The sequence below is a fragment of the Ovis aries genome, chromosome 2, assembly GCF_016772045.2.
Source record: "Ovis aries strain OAR_USU_Benz2616 breed Rambouillet chromosome 2, ARS-UI_Ramb_v3.0, whole genome shotgun sequence".
In the NCBI taxonomy this organism is placed as follows: Eukaryota; Metazoa; Chordata; class Mammalia; order Artiodactyla; family Bovidae; genus Ovis; species Ovis aries.
The window spans coordinates 53,362,036-53,379,574 of record NC_056055.1 but is presented as its reverse complement, the minus strand read 5'-3'; the positions used below and the strand labels follow the sequence as shown (position 1 = coordinate 53,379,574).

Genomic DNA, 17,539 nt, shown 5'->3' with positions numbered 1-17,539 from the left:
GAGAGGCATAACTGCTGATGGGCACCGGGTTTTGTGGCAGGGTGGGAATGGGAGAGCAGTGATGAAAATGTTCTAGATTGTGACAGCTGCACAACGTGTGAACATATTACACATTACTGAATTCACACTTGAAGCAGGTGAATTGCAGTATATGTGAGTTATCTCAGGAAAACTCCCATTTAAAACAAAACAGAAAACCTCTCCAGTGGTTTCTCATCTCAGAGTTGAGCCCAAATGACTTTAGTGGCCCTAGCAATCAACATACCCTCTCCACACCTCCTTATCTGATTCATCTAGCTGCCCTTTATTTCCCAAACTCTGTCCCATCCACTGTAGCTCCTAGCTCGCCCCAATAAGGCAGCCACTCTCTGCCTTAGGTGTGTCTGCAATCTCCTGTTAGCTTTACTCCCAAGTAGCCAAGTGTGTCTTCCCCTCATCTCCATATCTAAGCTTCAATGCACCATCAGTGAGGCTTCCTGCAACACTCTACTTAATGTTATAGCCCCATCAAGTTCCCCATCTCCCTTCCTTTAATTTCCTCTGTAGCACAACTCATCAGCATCTTATTAACGATTTGTCCCTTCCAAATAGAATGTAAGTTCATTGAGAGTAGGAAATTTTATTACTGTATCCTCTGTTCCTGGCATATAGTTGGGATTCAATAAGCAGTTATTAAATGGATAAGTAAATTCTAATTCAGAAATATGTTGAAATATCCCTCTGCCTTCATCCCCAAAGCCCCTTATCTCTGTTCACCCTCTAGGACCAATGAGGCAGCCCTCTTACTGTCCTTCCAGCCTCCCATCTCTTTTTCAGATCCTCTGACCACATAGCAACAGGACAGCTCTATCTAAAACACTGATTACCTTAATTGTCTTAAAATTCTTCATGGGAAGGGGAAAAAACCCTTCACGCCCCTGCATCAGCCTCCCCTCGATAAAGTCCAAACTTTCAGGACCCTATCTCCCTGATGTTTGGCCTTTGCCACACAGTCACATCCCCTAACACCCCACCCTTCAGCCACGACAAGAAACAACTCTGAATGTTCTAATTTCTCTGGAGCCATGGGTCTTTGCATATCTTAGTCCCAAACCATCATCTGATGAATCCATCAGTTTTTCCAGCCTGAGCCCAGTGGCAGGGTTAGTAACCTTGCTGCCCACAGTGACATGCTCCTCCCCACAGGATCCCTCAGCCAGAATGTTCCTCCACCTTGGCATGCATCACTTTGTACCTCAGTCTGCTTCCTGTGAAAACGGGGATGACTGGGTTTGGGTTCTTTTGTAACCTATATCTAACATTGAGCCTGGCAGATGGTAGACATGATTCAATGTTTTTGAATGAATGAATGAGTGTCCTCAGTCCCTGAGGACCCGATGAGCACTCAGCAGCATTACTCTACCAGGGCAGTCCTCTTTCCCTTTAATAAAACCCCAACACTTGCTCTAATTCACAGCCCCACACTTAGCAAGAGGGGGCACTACTCTCCCCAGCTGGCAGTTTGGTAGACATATGGCTTAATCCTTCCACTATATCCCACAGCTTCTCCTGAAGACAGGCAGGATGACTGATACGAGGTTCATCCCAAGACCTGACAGGACTAGAGGCTGGCAGAAGTCATCCAAGGAAAACACTGGTGACTTTCCCAACTTCATTCCCCAAGCAAAGAGAACAGTATCAGTTTGCCATTGGCCAGTTTATTACATGATTAAAGTTCAAATAAAAAAATAATAACCAAAATCTTGGCAGGGAGGCTAGAGCCAGAGTCTGTCAGCGCTGCTTCCCTGTCCCCCACCTCCCTGCCCAAGCTCAGCTCCATTAACTCATCTTGACTCGATCAAGTTCCTCATCGAGACTTGCATCTGTGCTCCGGACATCTCTGCTGCTCCTGCTGGAGACTGAGTCCTGGGCTTCCGGTACCGGGGCTTTGGTGAGGGCCCCGTACACACCCATGGCCTGAGGGGAGGGACAGAGAGACAGCCATCAGGACACATGGCAGGAGGCATAGCCCACACACCAATGGCTCAAAGGAAGAAGGGAGAGCTAGGGCCAGTAAACTTGTTTTTCCTTTCTCTCTCTTAAGCCTCAGTCTTAAAAGTTTTGGAGTCTGTTCTAGGAATGTTACACACTCCCAGCGCAGGGTCACCCTCAAAATGCTAATGCAGGTATCTGCAAGAAAAAGGATGTCTCAAGGGGTTTCCTTCCATCAGGGATGAGCGGAATGCCTCATTCAGGGGACTCTAAAAGTCTCTATGGTGAAAGTGATGATGGTGGCAGGATGGTCTTGCTCTCTGGCTTGGTGCTGTGCTGGGTCCTCAGGGCACTCTAACCTGAGCCACCATACTGGTGACGTCGCCAGGGTTGGAGGGCAGCAGGATGGTGTTGGAGTCCTTGGCCAGTTTAGAGAATGCGCTGACGTACTGCTCGGCCACAGTCAGTGAAGCTGCTGCATCTCCGTTCTGTGGCCACAGGGAGGATAAAAATCAGAGATCACAGACTTGGAGAGGAAGGAAGGAAGAAAGTGGAGAGAAATCAGGTTCCCAGAAAGAGGACACGCAAATCACAATACAAGAGATCACGGAATGTGACTCAATGGAACCAAAAAGGCAGGAATTTCCCCCAGGGTAGAAGACAGAACCCCTTCTACTGCCAAATCCCATCCCTACTCCCACCCAGGGGCCTCTCACATGTTGTGTCAGAGCTGCAGCCAGGATGCGAATAGCTTCAGCTTTAGCCTTGGCCTTGGCCAGAACTGCACTGGCCTCTCCTGAAAGAAAAAAGAGACAGAACTTGATCTATGAGGTCAGGGTACCCCAAAGCTTCTGTCCTTACCAACCTTCAAAGACCCACACCCTGTTCATCTCTCAGCCTCTACCCTCTGCTGACCTGCTGCCTGATTTATTTGTTCAGCCTTTTCTGCCTCGGAGGCCAGGATCTGTGCCTGCTTCTTTCCCTCTGCCACGTTGATGGCTGACTCTCGAGTCCCCTCAGACTCTAGAACTGTGGCCCGTTTCCGCCGCTCTGCCTCCACCTAGGAAGCCCCAAGCAACGAGAAACCAGAGTAAAAGAAAGACCTGACACTGATCTGCAGCTGGACCCTTTTCAGTAGGGAAGAGCGTCCAGGTTTCCCATGCAACTGGAGCCTCCTCAAGTACTCCTCCCCACTCCCCCTGTTCTCCACCTGCATCTGCATGGACTCCTTCACCCGGGGCGGTACATGGATATCCTTGATCTCGTAACGGAGGCAGCGGATGCCCCAGCAGTCGGCAGCCTGGTTGATGGCATCCACGATGCTAGCATTGAGGGACTCCCGCTCCTGGAGGATGAGAGGTGGAAGCTCCATGGCCTCAACTCACCTATCAGGAGGCTAGATGAAGAAGGTCCCGAGACTGATCCCAGAAAGGACTGAATGCCAGGTATGAGTCTTCAAACCCTAACTCTGGCTCAGATCCCCTTACCCGGAAGACTTTGTCCAGAGAGAGTTTGCCGAGCTCTGATCTCATGGTTGTCTGAGCTAGCTGGGTGACAGCATACTCAGGGTCTTCCACACCATAGCTTGCCTGAAAGGGGCATGGAGACTGTAAGTGGCTTGGGGCAGGATTTTAGGAAGGAGAGCAACTCAGGCGCTGCAAAGGTAGATACCTTATAGGGGTCCATGATGCGCAGGTAAAGGACTCCATCAATTTGCAGAGTTACATTGTCTGTAGGTGTGGAAGCAGGAGAGAAAGAAGGTCACGTCCCTGGGTTCCAATGAGCTCTTTCTCCTGCCACCATGGCCTAACGGCCTCAGAGAACCCGTGTCACCCTGCACCCCTCACCAAGTGTCACAGCAGACTGCTCAGGCACGTTGATGACAATTTCCTTGAGACTCTGCACATATCGGATCCGGTCTAACACAGGGATGAGGATATTCAAGCCCTGGGAAGAGGAGTCACAGGTCTTCAGAAGGACATGGGACTGTAGGGTTGGAATCCAAGCTAGGCCTGGAGTGGGTAGACAATCAATATAGATTCTGCCCAGAAAACATAAGACTTGGGATGACACTGATAGATAGGAAGGTAAGGGTAGGAATGTCAGGCTGGATCTCTGAATGGAAGGGAAAATCAAGGGAACAGGAGCCAGAAGAATAGCCTTCTCCATGCAGACAGGTGGAACTGAGAGGGTGAACAGAAGAGATTCCCAACATGGGGCCTGTGGGATGCTAGGGCAATAGGAAAAGGCAGTAAGATGGGTATGACGGTCAACAGTCTGGGCCCTGCCGGGTTTGGTCTAGGGTGTCAGAACCCAAAGGCGAAGGCAGGCCCCACCAAGTCTCACCCCATCCCCCCAAGTCGTGAGGGAATTGGGATTCAGGCTAGCCCGTGGTGGGCAGAAGAGGTTCTCACAGGCTCCAGGATCCGGTGGAATCGGCCCATTCGCTCCACCACCCAGGCCTCCTGCTGTGGCACAAACAGGACCACGGTGTTTCGGGGCAATCCAGACGAGGCGCGGCGCGGAGCGCGGGCAGAAGCCTGGAAGGAGCCCTGAAGGGAAGAAGAGGATTTGCAGAGGCCCAGCCAGCCAGGCACCCCGCCCCTCTCGGCGCCCGTCCGGGAGTTAAGTCCCTAAACCACGACCCTAAAGGGTTCTCGGAGAGGGACTCATGTGAGTACCATAACCTCCGACCTCAGTTCTCTCCCAAACTTAGAATCTGGCCCATTCCCAGTTGAAGACCCAGGTGGTCTCTGGCCTGATCCTTAGAGAAGGATGCCTCGCACTCACCTTCAGCAAAAGGGCCCCAGTCCCCCGCGCCGCGCGCGCCAGCATTTCCCACGGCCACAGGGACCTCCGGAACCAACGAGACGCGTAGCGGAGCGGTCGCTCTAGATGTCCGGACCTGAGCCTTTCCTCCTGTATTTCCACTCCCCCGGATGTACTTCCGGTCTTCCTCTTTCCCCGCCCCCTCCCATACTCAGCCAATCAGCGTTACTTGGCAGAAGCGTGAGTCAAGTTGCTCCCGGTGAGACCCAGATCTTTCAGAGAGCGCCCAAGGCCGAAGGTTCTTGTTCTGTGTGAACAAGCGCAGGCTTCCCAACACAGTGACCAACTGGAGGCTATTTTCCACGTGTAGGTGGCCCAGAAAAGCCTCCCAGAGTTCTTTACCCCCACTGGAGACTCAGTTTACCCTTCTGAGCGTATAATCGCCCCATCTGTCACCATAGCGACCGGGCGACTGGCGCTGTCTCAGAGCCAAGGTTGCCATAGTGACATTCGCTGGTAGTCCTGCTGTGTTGTACCCAGCCCTCCCACTGGGGACTGACCCCATTCCCGTTGCCATGGTGATTGGGCCTAACATTGCCCAGTGATTGGACTGAGATTTCTCCCTCCGGTCTTTTCCCAAGGAACTATAGCTTTTTCTACCTCTACCCCGTCAGGGTCTATTAGGCCAGGTTCCTTGACACACATAGTCCAGCACACAGCCCCAACATTCAGCGTTCACCCTGCACACATCTCTGATGCTTTGGCACATAGGACTTGCATAATCATCCTCATTTTACATATTGGAGTGCTGAAACTCAGAGGAGCTAAAATCATCAGTAGAACCTGTATAATAATCCAGATCAACATTCAAAGTTCAACTTTTATGGCAGAACATTCCCCATCATGCCACCCCATTATGTGAAAAGAGCTAGACCAGACCCTAAGAATCATGGGGGTCTCCCCTAGACCTCCTGGCCTTACACCTTTTCCTTGGGAAAGGGCAGAGTCCCAGCTCCAGTTTGGTCCTCCCATCCCCATTCCCATGCTGTCCCCAACAGAATAAGTAAGGCTTAGTTCAAGTTTCCAAACAAGAATTTATTCTTTCTTTTTTTTTTCCTTAAAAAAAAAAAAAAAAAAGTACCAGGTGCGATTTTTTTCCTGGGTTGTTATTTTTTTTCAAGTTTCAGCAAATGCTTGTTTCCCTCAGCCCAGCCCCAGGCATCAGAGCTAAGGCTGGGTCAGAGTCTAGACTGGGGAATAGGGTAGTTGGTAACTACATGACTGAGTTTGAGGGGTGCCCCTCACCCCAACTGAGGTAGGTGGGTCAGAATCTGGCCAGGAAAGAGGAGGCACCCTAGTCCTTGGCCCTGACTCTGTACCCTGAACACCTTCCTCAGTCAGGGCCCCGAAGCAAAGAGACACAGGCAGAAGAAGGAGAGGGACAAACGGAGTCTGGAGTCCTAGATGTGTGCACAACTGCATGCACACACTCTCTCTCACGTACAAACCACACACACAAACACACACACACAACTTGGCTTTCAGGAGGGGTGAGGTCAGGGAAGTGAAAGGTATTGGGAAGGATGGGGGAAGCTGAGCCTTTGGCTGGTGACTCAGTTCTTCTGGGATAACTTCTCTGCTCTCGGCTGAGGGAGAACACTTCTCCCACAGCCCCCACATCAGCCTCTTCAACTCCTGAGGTTGGAGCAATATCTGAGAGTGGGAAAGGAGGGGGGGCAATGCCAATTATCAGGTTTGGGAGGTTACCAAGGCAATCCAATTTGAATAAATTATAAATTAAAAATAAATAAAATAATAAATGGCCCCTGCCCAGGACAGGGAAGCAATGCTGGCATGACTTGCCTGGGAACTTAGGACAACCTCAGGGTAGCTCCAGTTCCTCCCCACCGTCGCAGCCAGCCTGGGAAATCCCAAGGGAGGGGCCAGCACGTGGAGGACCCAGAACAGGGCAGAGTGTGGTAAGATCAGAAGCTTTAAACACCCAAATGGTCAATTTGGGCATGAGCATGGCGAGGGCTTTAATTCAAGCCTGAAAGGTCTCTCGCCACCTCTCCAGGTGTTCACTCTGTCCAGGATGGAGCAGGATGGGCAGGTCCTTGGCCCACAGGGGTTCAGGGCATTGACAGTCAGGGCAAAGGTGAGTAACGTGGATTGTGAGGGGCCTCAGTCACAGCCTGCAGTTCGTAGGGGAGCCCTGTGTCCAGTTCCAGGCTCCGGCGGGAAAAAAGCAGGCGGATGTCGCCATGCAGGCTTAAGCGGCCTGAGCGGGAGCTCCGGAACCTGGGGGAGGACAGGGTGATCAAAGTAAGACTCCAGACTGATAAGCGAGGGGAGATCCTATTCAGAGAGGACATACCTGGGTTGTGGAAAAGATACCTGGGCCTCCTGCCCAGCAGCCCCAGGGCCCTGTCCTCACCTGAGGTGCAATAAGTAGCAGAGGAGGCGGCGGGTGGGGCCAGCATTCCCCTCCTCACCCACAGGCACCAAAAAGAGGCGGTGGCGCAGGAAGGTCATGTGGGCAGCAGGCATGTCCGAAAAGTCAAAGGTCACGAGGAACATCTTCACCACAGTCTGGTTGGGGTTAAATAAGGTCTGGGGACAGGACATGCAAGGTTGGTAGGGTCAAGGGGATGTTTTCCACTCCCCACTCCCACTCCCCCTCAGGGAAAACTCACCACTTGGATGGTGCCCACCTTGGGCACACTGTAACCCTTCCTCCCCAGGGGACTCAGGTCCACAATGCCCTGGGAAGGCCAAGGAGTTATCAGTCAAGTAGGGTGTGGGAGACCCCAGACCACTCATCCATCTCCACCATCTCTCATCCTGGGACTTGACCCCTGCTCCATACAAGAGTTCTCTCCCACTAGGCCCTGATTCTTAGGTAAGAACATCTCAAGAATCCCTCCAAAGCAGTTCAACTACTGCTCTCCACCTGAATGCCTTTTCCCAATAAAGTCTTTTGCATTGTCAATTAAAAAAAAGAGAATACCTCCTGCCTCTAACCCCTCATGCCCTTTGGGTTGAGGTCAGGTCATACCAGGAAGGGAGCCGGGGCATTTTGCTCAGAAACGTCAAAGAAGGTGACAGTGACGGGCAGCGTGACATGCTGAGGGCAGTAGGATCCACTAGCTCCAATCTCTGCGGTGAAGCCCTCAATGCGGCCGGACGGTGCGAAGCGTCCTCGCAGCAATGATTCCTGGGGTTAGGGTAGGGAAACGTGAGAAAGATGCTATCTGTTCTCTTTATCTATCCAAGCCACATACCACCATCCCTTCCTGCAAGACCCACCAATCCAGGAATCCAAGGGGAACTACCTCAAAGTTGCCCAACAAGGTACGGCTGACAGCAGGGGTAGGAACCGGGGAGGCACTGGGAGGGCTCAGCAGACCTGGTCCCTTCCGGAGGCTTCGAAAGGAGCTCCTGGTAGGGCAGAGGACACATGAGTGGGCTGGTTGACTTGAGATGTTCTGGGATGTTTGCTATTGTCCTTGGGCCCCACCTAAGGCCCCTTCCCTGAGGTCCCCTTGCCTGGTGTTGGAAAGAGAACTACAGACTTCTGCCCCTTTTTCAAGGAGAAGCAGGACACTTACAGCTTCAGGCGACGGGCACCTTTCAGCCTCCGCCCCATGGGACTACAGTCTGTTGGGTCCTGTGGAGAGGAAAGATTAGGTAAGAAGGCTAGATGGAAGCCAGGCTCATCACGAGCTCTCACAGGAACATACCCCATGCCATCAGCTTTCCCCACACAGATATCCACATAAGTGCAGACCACTTCCTCTCCTGGCTTACCAGCACAGGCTCCTTGGGCCCAGGCAGCAAGTGGCTCCAGAAGGGTGTGGCTTTGGCATCAGAACTGTTGGCAGCAGGAGGGTGGCCCAGTGTTCCCCGGCGCCTCCGAGGGGCTGGCCCCTCATCCTCAGAGCTGACATCCAGGGCTTCTCCAGCAGGAAGCAGCCTTCGCTTGGTGGGGCAGGGGCCTGGAGGTCCGGGGCCAGGGGGTGTGTGCTCGGGGCTGCACCCATTGGCAGTGCCAGGGGACTCCCTAGGCCAGGGGCTGCCCCCATTGCCCACCCCAGACACTAGGCTCTTACCCCCTATTTGTGCAAGACTGTGCAAATCAGTGTCAAATGTGTGCAGCTGGCCTGGAGGGGCTGGCCCCAGGGACGCCCCCAGAGACCCCTGTCCCCTTGGATCTGGGGAAGCCCAGTCTCTGGTGTGCAAAGTACTGCAGGAAGCATTTGATGGGGGCAAGGGGGAACTTTGGGCCCCCGAAGTCCAAGGTGAGGTGGAGCTACCTCCTTGTTCCACAACACAGAGGCCGTGATGGCAGAAATGTTGGCTGGCCACGCCCAGTTTCAGCCCCAGTCCCTCTGGGCCCAAGAGCCCCACAGTAGGTGGCTCTTCAGGGGATAGTCCCTCTCTGGCCCCTAGTCCGGGGCCTCTCTTCAGCTCCCTGGGACACTCGGTAGGTGGGGCTGGCCGTTTCAGGGCCCTAGGAGGCTCAGAGGCACCAGCTGGAGGGGAAAAGATGGATACCTGGTAGACCCCGGGGGATGTCGCCCCCCCCGCTGGGCTGTAGCCCATGAGCAGGCCACCCTGGAGGGCCCCCTGCCTGACTGCAGGCTGCGAAGGGCCAGCCTCTGGCTCTGAGGATGGAGATGTCTCCGCCTGCACGTGGCGCATGAAGCCCCGCCTTCAGTCAGGGGGGACCCCCCCCACAGCCTTTATGCTGGGCTTGGGCTGGGGGGCCTGGGGACATCTGTGCAAGAGAAGAGAAGAAAAGATGGTGAGAGGAATCCATGAATCATCTCCCTCCCAGATGAAATTCAGATCCTCCCCTGGACTACAGAGGTGACCTTGTGAGGTTCCAGCAGGGTGAAGATAACCAAACGCCCCAGATGGATTGATGGAATACAGAGGGCATGCTCAAAACTGCTGAACAGGTGACCCGTTTCGCTCAGGTCTCTAACTCAATCTGCTCCCCGCCTCTCTCTCTGGCACTCACCCCGATGAAGAGGCCTCAAGCCTAGCTGTGTGTTCCCTCTTCCTGGCTGATGTCTTGCTCTCCTAGCTTGCAGTCTGGTCCATGCCTGCTGCACTGGCAAGGTGACTGCCACCATTCCGTGCAGCTCCTAGGCTCAGCTGGACTCTGAGGAGAGAAAAATGGGAAAAGCCTGGCATAAGCCAGGATCTCTGGAGCCAGTGGAAGGGCTGCGCTCACAGAGTATACCCCAGGACATCCTCCTCCAGTTTATAGAGGACATACTCCTTCACAGTACCCCTGCAGAGATGGAAGCAGTAGTCTTGGGATCCAGAGCCTAGAGGGCAGAACTGGGTTATACAAAGAGTCACAGAGTGGCAGGTCTTAGCTCATTGTAATAGGATGTGACAAGTAAGTTGAGGGAGGAAAACTACTTGTCAGGGCCACCAGCTGGGGGACTCCTGCCCTGAATGAGATGGGGGATGAGAAACCCCAAGATCCAAAAGACCATGACAACTGAAAGGTGGCCAAGGCAAGAATTCAACTCTCCTAGTCAAGGCCACTGAGTTGCACAACTCCTGCCCATACACCTATCTCTAAAGGAACAAATGCCACTCCATAATTCTCAGGGCAGAGGTCTTACAAAAATATTCCTCCCCAGTCAGGGCTCCTTGGAAGTACAAACCTCAGGCTAGCTCAAAGTGGGTCTTTCAGAGTTAAACTCCCAATTGTCCCCAGCAGTCTGTCCCTTTAACAGGAAGCAACAAATCTAACCAAAAACAAGTCTAGAGGGGGCAGGGTGTGGAGGAAGCACTGCTAGAAGACACTCTCCAGGGCCTGCCCCTCCCCCAGGCTCTGCAAACTAGAGATAAGGCAGTGACAGCCAGACAGCTGGAGTGCCTCGCTACTCCTCCCCAACACATCCAGCACCCCAAAACTCAAACCACTGCTTTTCTGCCAGGGTACAAGATGGTCTTCCCTAACTAGTCCACCCTCAGGAGCCCATATTGGGTGAGGGGATGTCAAATCGAAGGCTCTCTTCCTTCATGGGAGAAAACACTGCATGCAGGATCAAACTTATGCTTTGGTTAGTAGCCTTTGCTGCCTGCTATCCACAAAACACTTTCCTTTTCAGGGGGGAATGTCCCCTTATGCCTATCCAAGTCTTACCCTTCCTCCTTGGCTAGGCCAAATGCCATCCTCTCCATAAAACTTCCTCTGGCCTGGACCATAAATATTTATCTCTTCTGAGACCTCACTTATGGCAGTGTCACTGTCTCCTGTAATCCTGCAACAGTTTTGCTTGCTCTGGTAGGTAAGACTGACCATGGGGTTCTTGAAGACAGGTTGTACTTGAATCCTCTGCCTGACTCCAGGCACAGGGTAGGCACATAGCAGGGCTCAAAAAAGTAGAATGCAAGCCCCAGAGATCTGGGCAGCAGACAGTGCAGAGAAGAACTCCCAACATGAGAGAAGCAGGGAGATTAATTGTATGGGGAGAATCAGCGACAACAGAAATGGGGGCGGGAGGCAGGGGAAAAGAGAAGCTTTGCATCCAGGGACTGAAAAGCTTTCCTACACCAAGTTCCCATCACTGCACCCTACACTATCCTGTTTCACCAAGTTCTCATTAGAACTAGAAGCTCTAAGAAAATTCTGATTCCCTGTGGTGGGTGGGGTGTCTGGAAAGGGCAGGATGCCAATGGCAGCATTGTCAGAGGGTACAACCTGTACTCAACTCTTCCCTCCTTGCCTCTACCCACGCTGTACAGATTCAGGAAGGGCCTTTTCCTTAGCACGCCCTAGGTCATCCCAGTTGACCTCTTCAGCCCTTGCCCTGGGGAAGCATCATGATGACATGATGCCCTACTTGACCCCAGCATGACTGGCATCTGCTCTTTACCCCAGAGCCCTCTCAGTTCCTGCCCTGTCAATGAAAAGCTCTAAGACTCACTTCCCTGCCACCCAGCCAGTCTGGCTCTAGTCCATGGCTTCAAGCTGACTCATGGGGCAGGACTTGGGGAGGGGGAGGGGCAGGATAGGCCAAATCTCACTCTGGGAAGGGGTGGGCAGCAGCTGGCATCAAACAGCTGTGCCAGGCTGTGGCTGGCAAGGACTACAGCTCCCAACATGCCAAGGGAGCAAGGCCAGCAAAAACAACAAGTCCCAGAATACCATGGGGTCTGTACCTTCAGACACCTGCTAGGCCTGAGAGGTGGGATAGGTGGGTGTTGAGCTCCCAGGCTTACGCTCCCTTTCCCTTTAGTATTAAAGATATCCATTTCTACCCTGATCAAGGAAGGTGGCAAGAAGAATTCCTCTCCATGTGCTTTCCACATTCACCCAGTTCAGACAGGACTGCTACCAGCTGCTCTACATTTTGTCCTCACAAGCATCTACAAACTAGGGAGGCCATTCCCAAGGACTACTACTGTGGGTAGGCAGGTTACCCTCTGCTATCTCACCAACCCCTTGCCTCTGGCCTAGAGCCCTCCACCCTTCCTGGAGAGGAAGCAAATCTTAGCACCTCCTCCAAAATGAGCCCAGGAGACTCACTCCAGCACCCGGGCTCTAAGACTCCTTGTTCTGACCGATTCCCTCTCCTCCTATTTAGCCTCCCAGGTCCTGCTTCACCTTTCTCCTCCTCACAACCTGGGACAGGCCCCATTCCCTATTGGAGCTTCGGAGATTTTCTATTTTCCCCTACCACAAACTCACCCCGTTCCCAAATTGGCTCCGCCGCGGCGCCGCTGCTCCGGGCCCTTCCGTCCAGTCCCGGTCCCTCCCCTCGAATGCCCGGTCCTCCCCGCCTCGGGCCCCCAACCCAGACAAAGGGTGGCTCAGGCTGAGTCCTGCACTGCTAGGTTCTTCCCTGCTCAGTTTCTTGGGCAACACTAGCGGGTCCTGGCGCCCGCAGCCCCCAAGCCGCTGCCGCGCCCCTCCCCGCGACTGTCCCTCTCCGTGGCCGCCCCGGCTCCGCGAAGCCGACTCCGCTGCCCCTCTGACTCACAGGCCATTTCCTACCAGCTGATGGGGCAGCCCGCCCCGCCCAGCTCCCCTCACACCCCCGCGGCAGCCTTCGAGGCCGCCACGCCCCCCTCAAGCTACGCCCCCATCGCAGCGACCATACTCATTGGCCTAAAGGAGGCCAGCCTCCACACGGCCTCAAGCGTGAGGCACGCCCCCTTCAAAAGATGCCTGTCCATTGGTCCATAAGGGGGCAGGCCTACCTAGGGTTGCCCCGCCCATTTTAACCCCTCAACTGCCCGAGTCCAAAGCAGCTCTCAGCCCTGCCTTTTAACCCTTTCAAAGACGTCGGGCTCCCACTTCTCACCGCGCCCTTCCTCTTCAGAGGAAGGTTAATAGGACGGCCTAGGGAGTTCATAGACAAATTTCGACAATCCCCAAAGTCAGCTTGCTCTTCCAACACTAGATTCCAAATATCCCCACTCCCATCATCTCTCCGTGCCTTGCAAACCAGAGACCACAGGGCTGCTGAAGCTCAGGAAGCTTCCTTCGTGCCAGGATAAAAAGGTCTTGAAGAGGGATCTCATCTCCTTCCATTGAGAAATGGTATTTTTCCTTCTTTTACTCTATATTGATGTTGTTTTGCCTACATTAGAAGGCTTCAGGGGCTCCTGAGATAGGGATACATTTTAGTTCAGGAACCTAGACATCATTATGTCTTTAAACTTTCATTTTCAGATCAAACTGCTTCAGTCTTTCTGCCAGTACTCTTTCTATTCATAAGCCCCTGTTCAAGGAGGCAGAGCACCCAGGGAAAGTGAGATCGGAAGGCTTCTGCCCAAAGTAAGGGGAAACATGCCCAACTCTTGTGACAGAGCTCACCCCCATGACTCACAACTCCCTCGAAACTCCCCACCCTCCTCCTGAGTCACTGGGCCCCAAGCCCAGCTTAGACCCAACCAAATTAAGTGGCAGCAGAACCAGCATTCCTAATTCATATTCTCTTATTACTATAGCTCGCCAGGCTCCTCTGTCCATTGGATTCTCCAGGCAAGAATACTGACGTGGATTGCCATGCTCTCCTCCAGGGTATTTTACTGACCCCGGGATCTCTTATGTCTCTCCTGCATCAGCAGGTGGGTTCTTTACCACTAGCGCCACCTGGGAAGCCCTGTTCTTTAAATGAGCAGGATGGAAACCTTTGCAAGGATTAGACATTAAAAGACACTTTTTAGAGGGGCTGATCTATGGGCAAGCTAAGAAAAGAAACAGTCCTGTCTACTTTTCCCTCTGCACTTGTGAAGTCAGACAATTTGGAACTTAAGAGGTTGCTAAGACTGGGGTCTTCCATAGGAAAAAGAGCCAAACACCAGAGCCAAAGAAGGGAAGACCCAAACTGAGGCCCTGGAGAACTGGCATTAGGCAGGGCATGCTCCCTGGCCATATCTTTGGAAGAGCGGAGTGAATTCTTTTGTAGTTCAGATGCCACCAAAGCCCCAAGGTCCTTGTTTCTACCTTGCCTGTAGTGCAGGCCCCAAGGGCCCTGAAATTGTCACTGAACAGTAGAATGAGGCTCTCTTCACCTACTTCCTCACTGTGCCCTGGACTTAGGAAGGACAAAAGAGTAACAATTCCTCTAGCTTCCTTTCTCTTCATCTCAAACCAGGGGGAAAACCCTGAAAAAGAAGTTGCCATGGATTGACTTCCTTGCTGGTTCCCTAATGCTAAGGAACAGGATTTAGGGAATTTTCAACAACCTGAACTAAGTTGCAGAGTAGCAATCTAAGAGCCTACCTACCTTAGTAAAAGCTTACTGGGAAGACAGGTAGACATACAACACTGTAGGAAAGAAGTAACCCCTTGGTGACCCCACCGTGTTCTATCTAACTGCCAAGACCATAGGCCCAGACCTTAGTCATCTGCAAAAGTCTAGGGGCAGTAGTTCAGGGGGAAGGATCAAAGACGTCCTAGGCCTCAGTGTGCTCTGGGAGAGCAAGCAGCGTTGTACAATCAAGAGGCTTTACCTAGCTGCCCTAAATTCTTACTCTGCTTTATTTTTCTTCATAGCAGTTATCACCAGCTGGCACTTCTCTTCCTCTTTCCCCCTCCCTCTCCTTTCTCTCCCTCTGCAGCCACACACACATTTCTTTCTCCCTGGGTTAGAATACAAGCTCCATGAGAGCTGCAACTCTGTTGTATTCATGCTAGTACTCCCAGAATCAGTATCAGTGCCTGGCACATAATAGGTGCTCAATAAATGTTGGCTCAACGAAACATTGACCCCTGGGCTGAGTGAAGAGTATTCAGAAGACCTGGGTCCCAATGCCTGGTCTTTCACTATGAGACCTGGAGAAAATATCAGTCTCTTCTTTCTTAATTTCCAAATCTGTAAAATGAGTTTGTATACACAGTTACCACTGAGGCCTCTAGAACTCTGACCTTATACTGCTATAATCCTAATGGCTATTGTTCACTCTTACCCATTTTCAGAGGATGGGTCCAAGCATCTGGATGCTCTGCTGCTTGTAAGGAAGTAGAAAGTCTATATACTCCAGCCCCTGCATAGCAAACCAATGCCCTTTCTCTTCATGCCCCACCCACTCAAACAAATGCCACAATCTTGAGGAAGCTGGAGTGAGTCCGCCCTAAGCCCGCCTCTCTGAGAGACAATCTGGGAAGCTGTGTTGCCATAGCAATCAGCTCCTCCTCAAAAGGCTTCAGCCTGCCCTTCTTTACCCCACCCTACCCCACGGCTTTGTCTGGCTTTGGCACCCCCTCCCTCCCCAGCCAGTCTCTCAGCCAGAGGAGACTGGCTTGGGGCCCCTTTCAGCAACACTGTCACTCTCATTCAGCCACGGTGTGGAAAGCAGGGCTTTCTCACCCTCTTGCAGCCTGCCCAGGGGCAAAAAGAAGTCTGGCGCTAAATCAAGTCGCCTCAGGGAATCAGAGACTAGGCCCTAGTCTGGTTCAGATAGTCAGATTCCAACCCAGGAGGGTGGGGAGCCATTCCCTGTCCCTCCCCCAGTGGAAACTGGAACCTCCCTTCCCAGTTCAGCCAACAATAGTGGCTGACCTCTCAAAGCATGCATCGCAGACCCTCAGTACTTCTGACCATTTCCCTCTCCCACAGAAGCCCAGAGTTTTTGAGGGAATTAGGGTTCCCTACCCAGGAGAAGGAAAAGTGTGCAGAAATCAGTTTGTGGCAAGTGGTAAAAAGGTATCTACCACTCACTTGGGGGGCTGTGGGGAGAGACCTTGGTAGCAGTGAGGGTGAGGTCTGGGCCTTGCTGCTGGTTACCTAGGTCTCTGGCCACTGAGTACAAAGTCTGGGGCAGGGCACAGCTCCTAGACAGGCAAGGACCAGGCCAGGCCCCAGGCGAGGAAGGAAGTGGGAAATGAGCACACCCAGAGCATAAGGGCAGGGCAAACTGGGGGAGGAGGGGAAAGACAGGGACTAAGGCAAGCTTCTAGGAGGAACAGGAACTACAGTGAGGGGTACCCAGAACCTAAGGGGGGAAGGGTCCCCAGGGACACCAGCTAAGGGAAAAATATCCCAGTCTCAGCCAGACAGATCCAAAGCTGACTGAGACAGTCACACAAGCTCTAGTAGCAAGTGGGGCCTGCATCCTCTCTGAGTGCTCAGGCCTGAAGGTGGAGTTAGGAGCTGAGGAGCCAGGAACACTGCAGACTGGCTTCTTCACCCGAGTAATCCCATCACCCTCATCCCTGAGACACTGTACAAAAACCTCTTCCTGGAGTCTCTACAAAGCCTCCAGACTTTCTCAAGGCACTAGGGGTTCTCCCCTCCTCATCTGGGGCCTGTAACCCCTTCCCCTCACACAGTGCCCACAGCCCCCACACCTTCTTCCTCCACACAGTCCCTCCCACACTCTGGACCACTAGCCGATCTCCATCACACAACGCCCCCTCCACTTTCCCCTAAAGCGCCTTCATATCCCCTCCCCCTCAAGTATCATCTCCAACCCTTCACTTCACCTCACCCCCTCACATTGTACTTCCCAGCCTCACAAAGCACTCCCGCCCTTCCCCCACAAGGGGTACCGGAGAAAGCACCTCTTAGCCCAGTGAGCCCCCCTCCTCCTCCTCCAGCTGTTTTACTCCATCCCCACCCCAGCATTTCTCCAGATCTTTTCCTTCCCTGACATGATCCTCCCGCTTCACGTCTACCCAAGCGCACCCCCGTACTTGTCCATTCTTCCACGCGCACCCGCCCCACACCTGTAGTTCCGCGAGTCCCGTTGCAACTGGGGAGGTAGTGGATTGGAGCAGTTACATAGCTGCCCTAGCTGCAGCCTCGGCCTGCAAACCTCGCCCCTTTGGTCCGAGCCCCGCCCCCGCAACGACACGACCCACCCTCTCCGTTGTCCCACCTCCCACCTTCCCCTGGCTCGTCCCCTTTCCTAGATTCTTTAATTCCTGGGGCTCCTCCCCTGTAATTCAGGTCCTGCCCCTTTCTGGCTCCTCCCCTTCTCGTCTTCTTGGCGTCTCCACAGAGAACCTCTGCTTGTCTTTCGTCCCACCCCGGTCCCCGCCCCATCCTTGATCCCCGCCCCCTTCTGGTCTTCGCCTTTCACTAGGATCCGCCCCCTCGGATTCCAGGCTGGCAGAACCGGTGCCAGGCTCGCTTCCACTGCTAGCCCCCTCCCATCTCGGAGCCTCTCCTCCCCCCGCCCCTTCTCTGGCTGGCCTCACCCCGGCGCTGGCGCTGCAGCCCGGAACCGCTGGTTTTGATTGGCGGCGGTGGCCCCAGTGGATGGCGGAGGAGACAAAGTGATGGCTGCAGGTCGCCTGAGGGCCCACCCCGGCCAC

At 53.4% G+C, this 17,539-nt stretch overlaps 2 protein-coding genes across 8 annotated transcripts; both read right to left on the bottom strand.

The window, feature by feature from the left end:
* Positions 1-1,677: 1,677 nt before the first annotated feature.
* STOML2 (stomatin like 2) lies at positions 1,678-4,838 on the bottom strand. Its single transcript, XM_004004288.4, has 10 exons — positions 4,762-4,838; positions 4,386-4,523; positions 3,819-3,918; positions 3,643-3,701; positions 3,459-3,560; positions 3,182-3,316; positions 2,887-3,031; positions 2,688-2,767; positions 2,331-2,459; positions 1,678-1,956 (listed from the first exon to the last, which is right to left on the bottom strand). Exons 1-10 carry the CDS (start codon positions 4,804-4,806, stop codon positions 1,819-1,821), a joined length of 1,071 nt encoding a protein of 356 aa, XP_004004337.1. The 5' UTR covers positions 4,807-4,838; the 3' UTR covers positions 1,678-1,818.
* A 976-nt stretch (positions 4,839-5,814) lies between these two features.
* Positions 5,815-17,539, bottom strand: ATOSB (atos homolog B). 7 transcript variants are annotated; one of them, XR_009599204.1, is made up of 10 exons: positions 16,949-17,048; positions 9,767-9,910; positions 8,551-9,520; positions 8,352-8,410; positions 8,076-8,181; positions 7,799-7,957; positions 7,437-7,505; positions 7,178-7,353; positions 6,604-7,041; positions 5,815-6,453 (listed from the first exon to the last, which is right to left on the bottom strand). XR_009599204.1 is itself a non-coding variant. In XM_027964453.3 (9 exons), the coding sequence occupies exons 3-9, from the start codon at positions 9,442-9,444 to the stop codon at positions 6,888-6,890; spliced, it is 1,617 nt and encodes a 538-aa protein (XP_027820254.1). In that variant the 5' UTR covers positions 9,445-9,520; positions 9,767-9,910; positions 17,423-17,539; the 3' UTR covers positions 5,815-6,887. The 7 variants fall into 7 exon arrangements, 6 of the variants coding, with proteins under 6 accessions (XP_027820254.1, XP_042099229.1, XP_042099230.1 ...); XM_027964453.3 differs by lacking the exon at positions 16,949-17,048 and adding an exon at positions 17,423-17,539 and having other exon boundaries at positions 5,815-7,041; XM_042243295.2 differs by having other exon boundaries at positions 5,815-7,041; positions 16,908-17,048.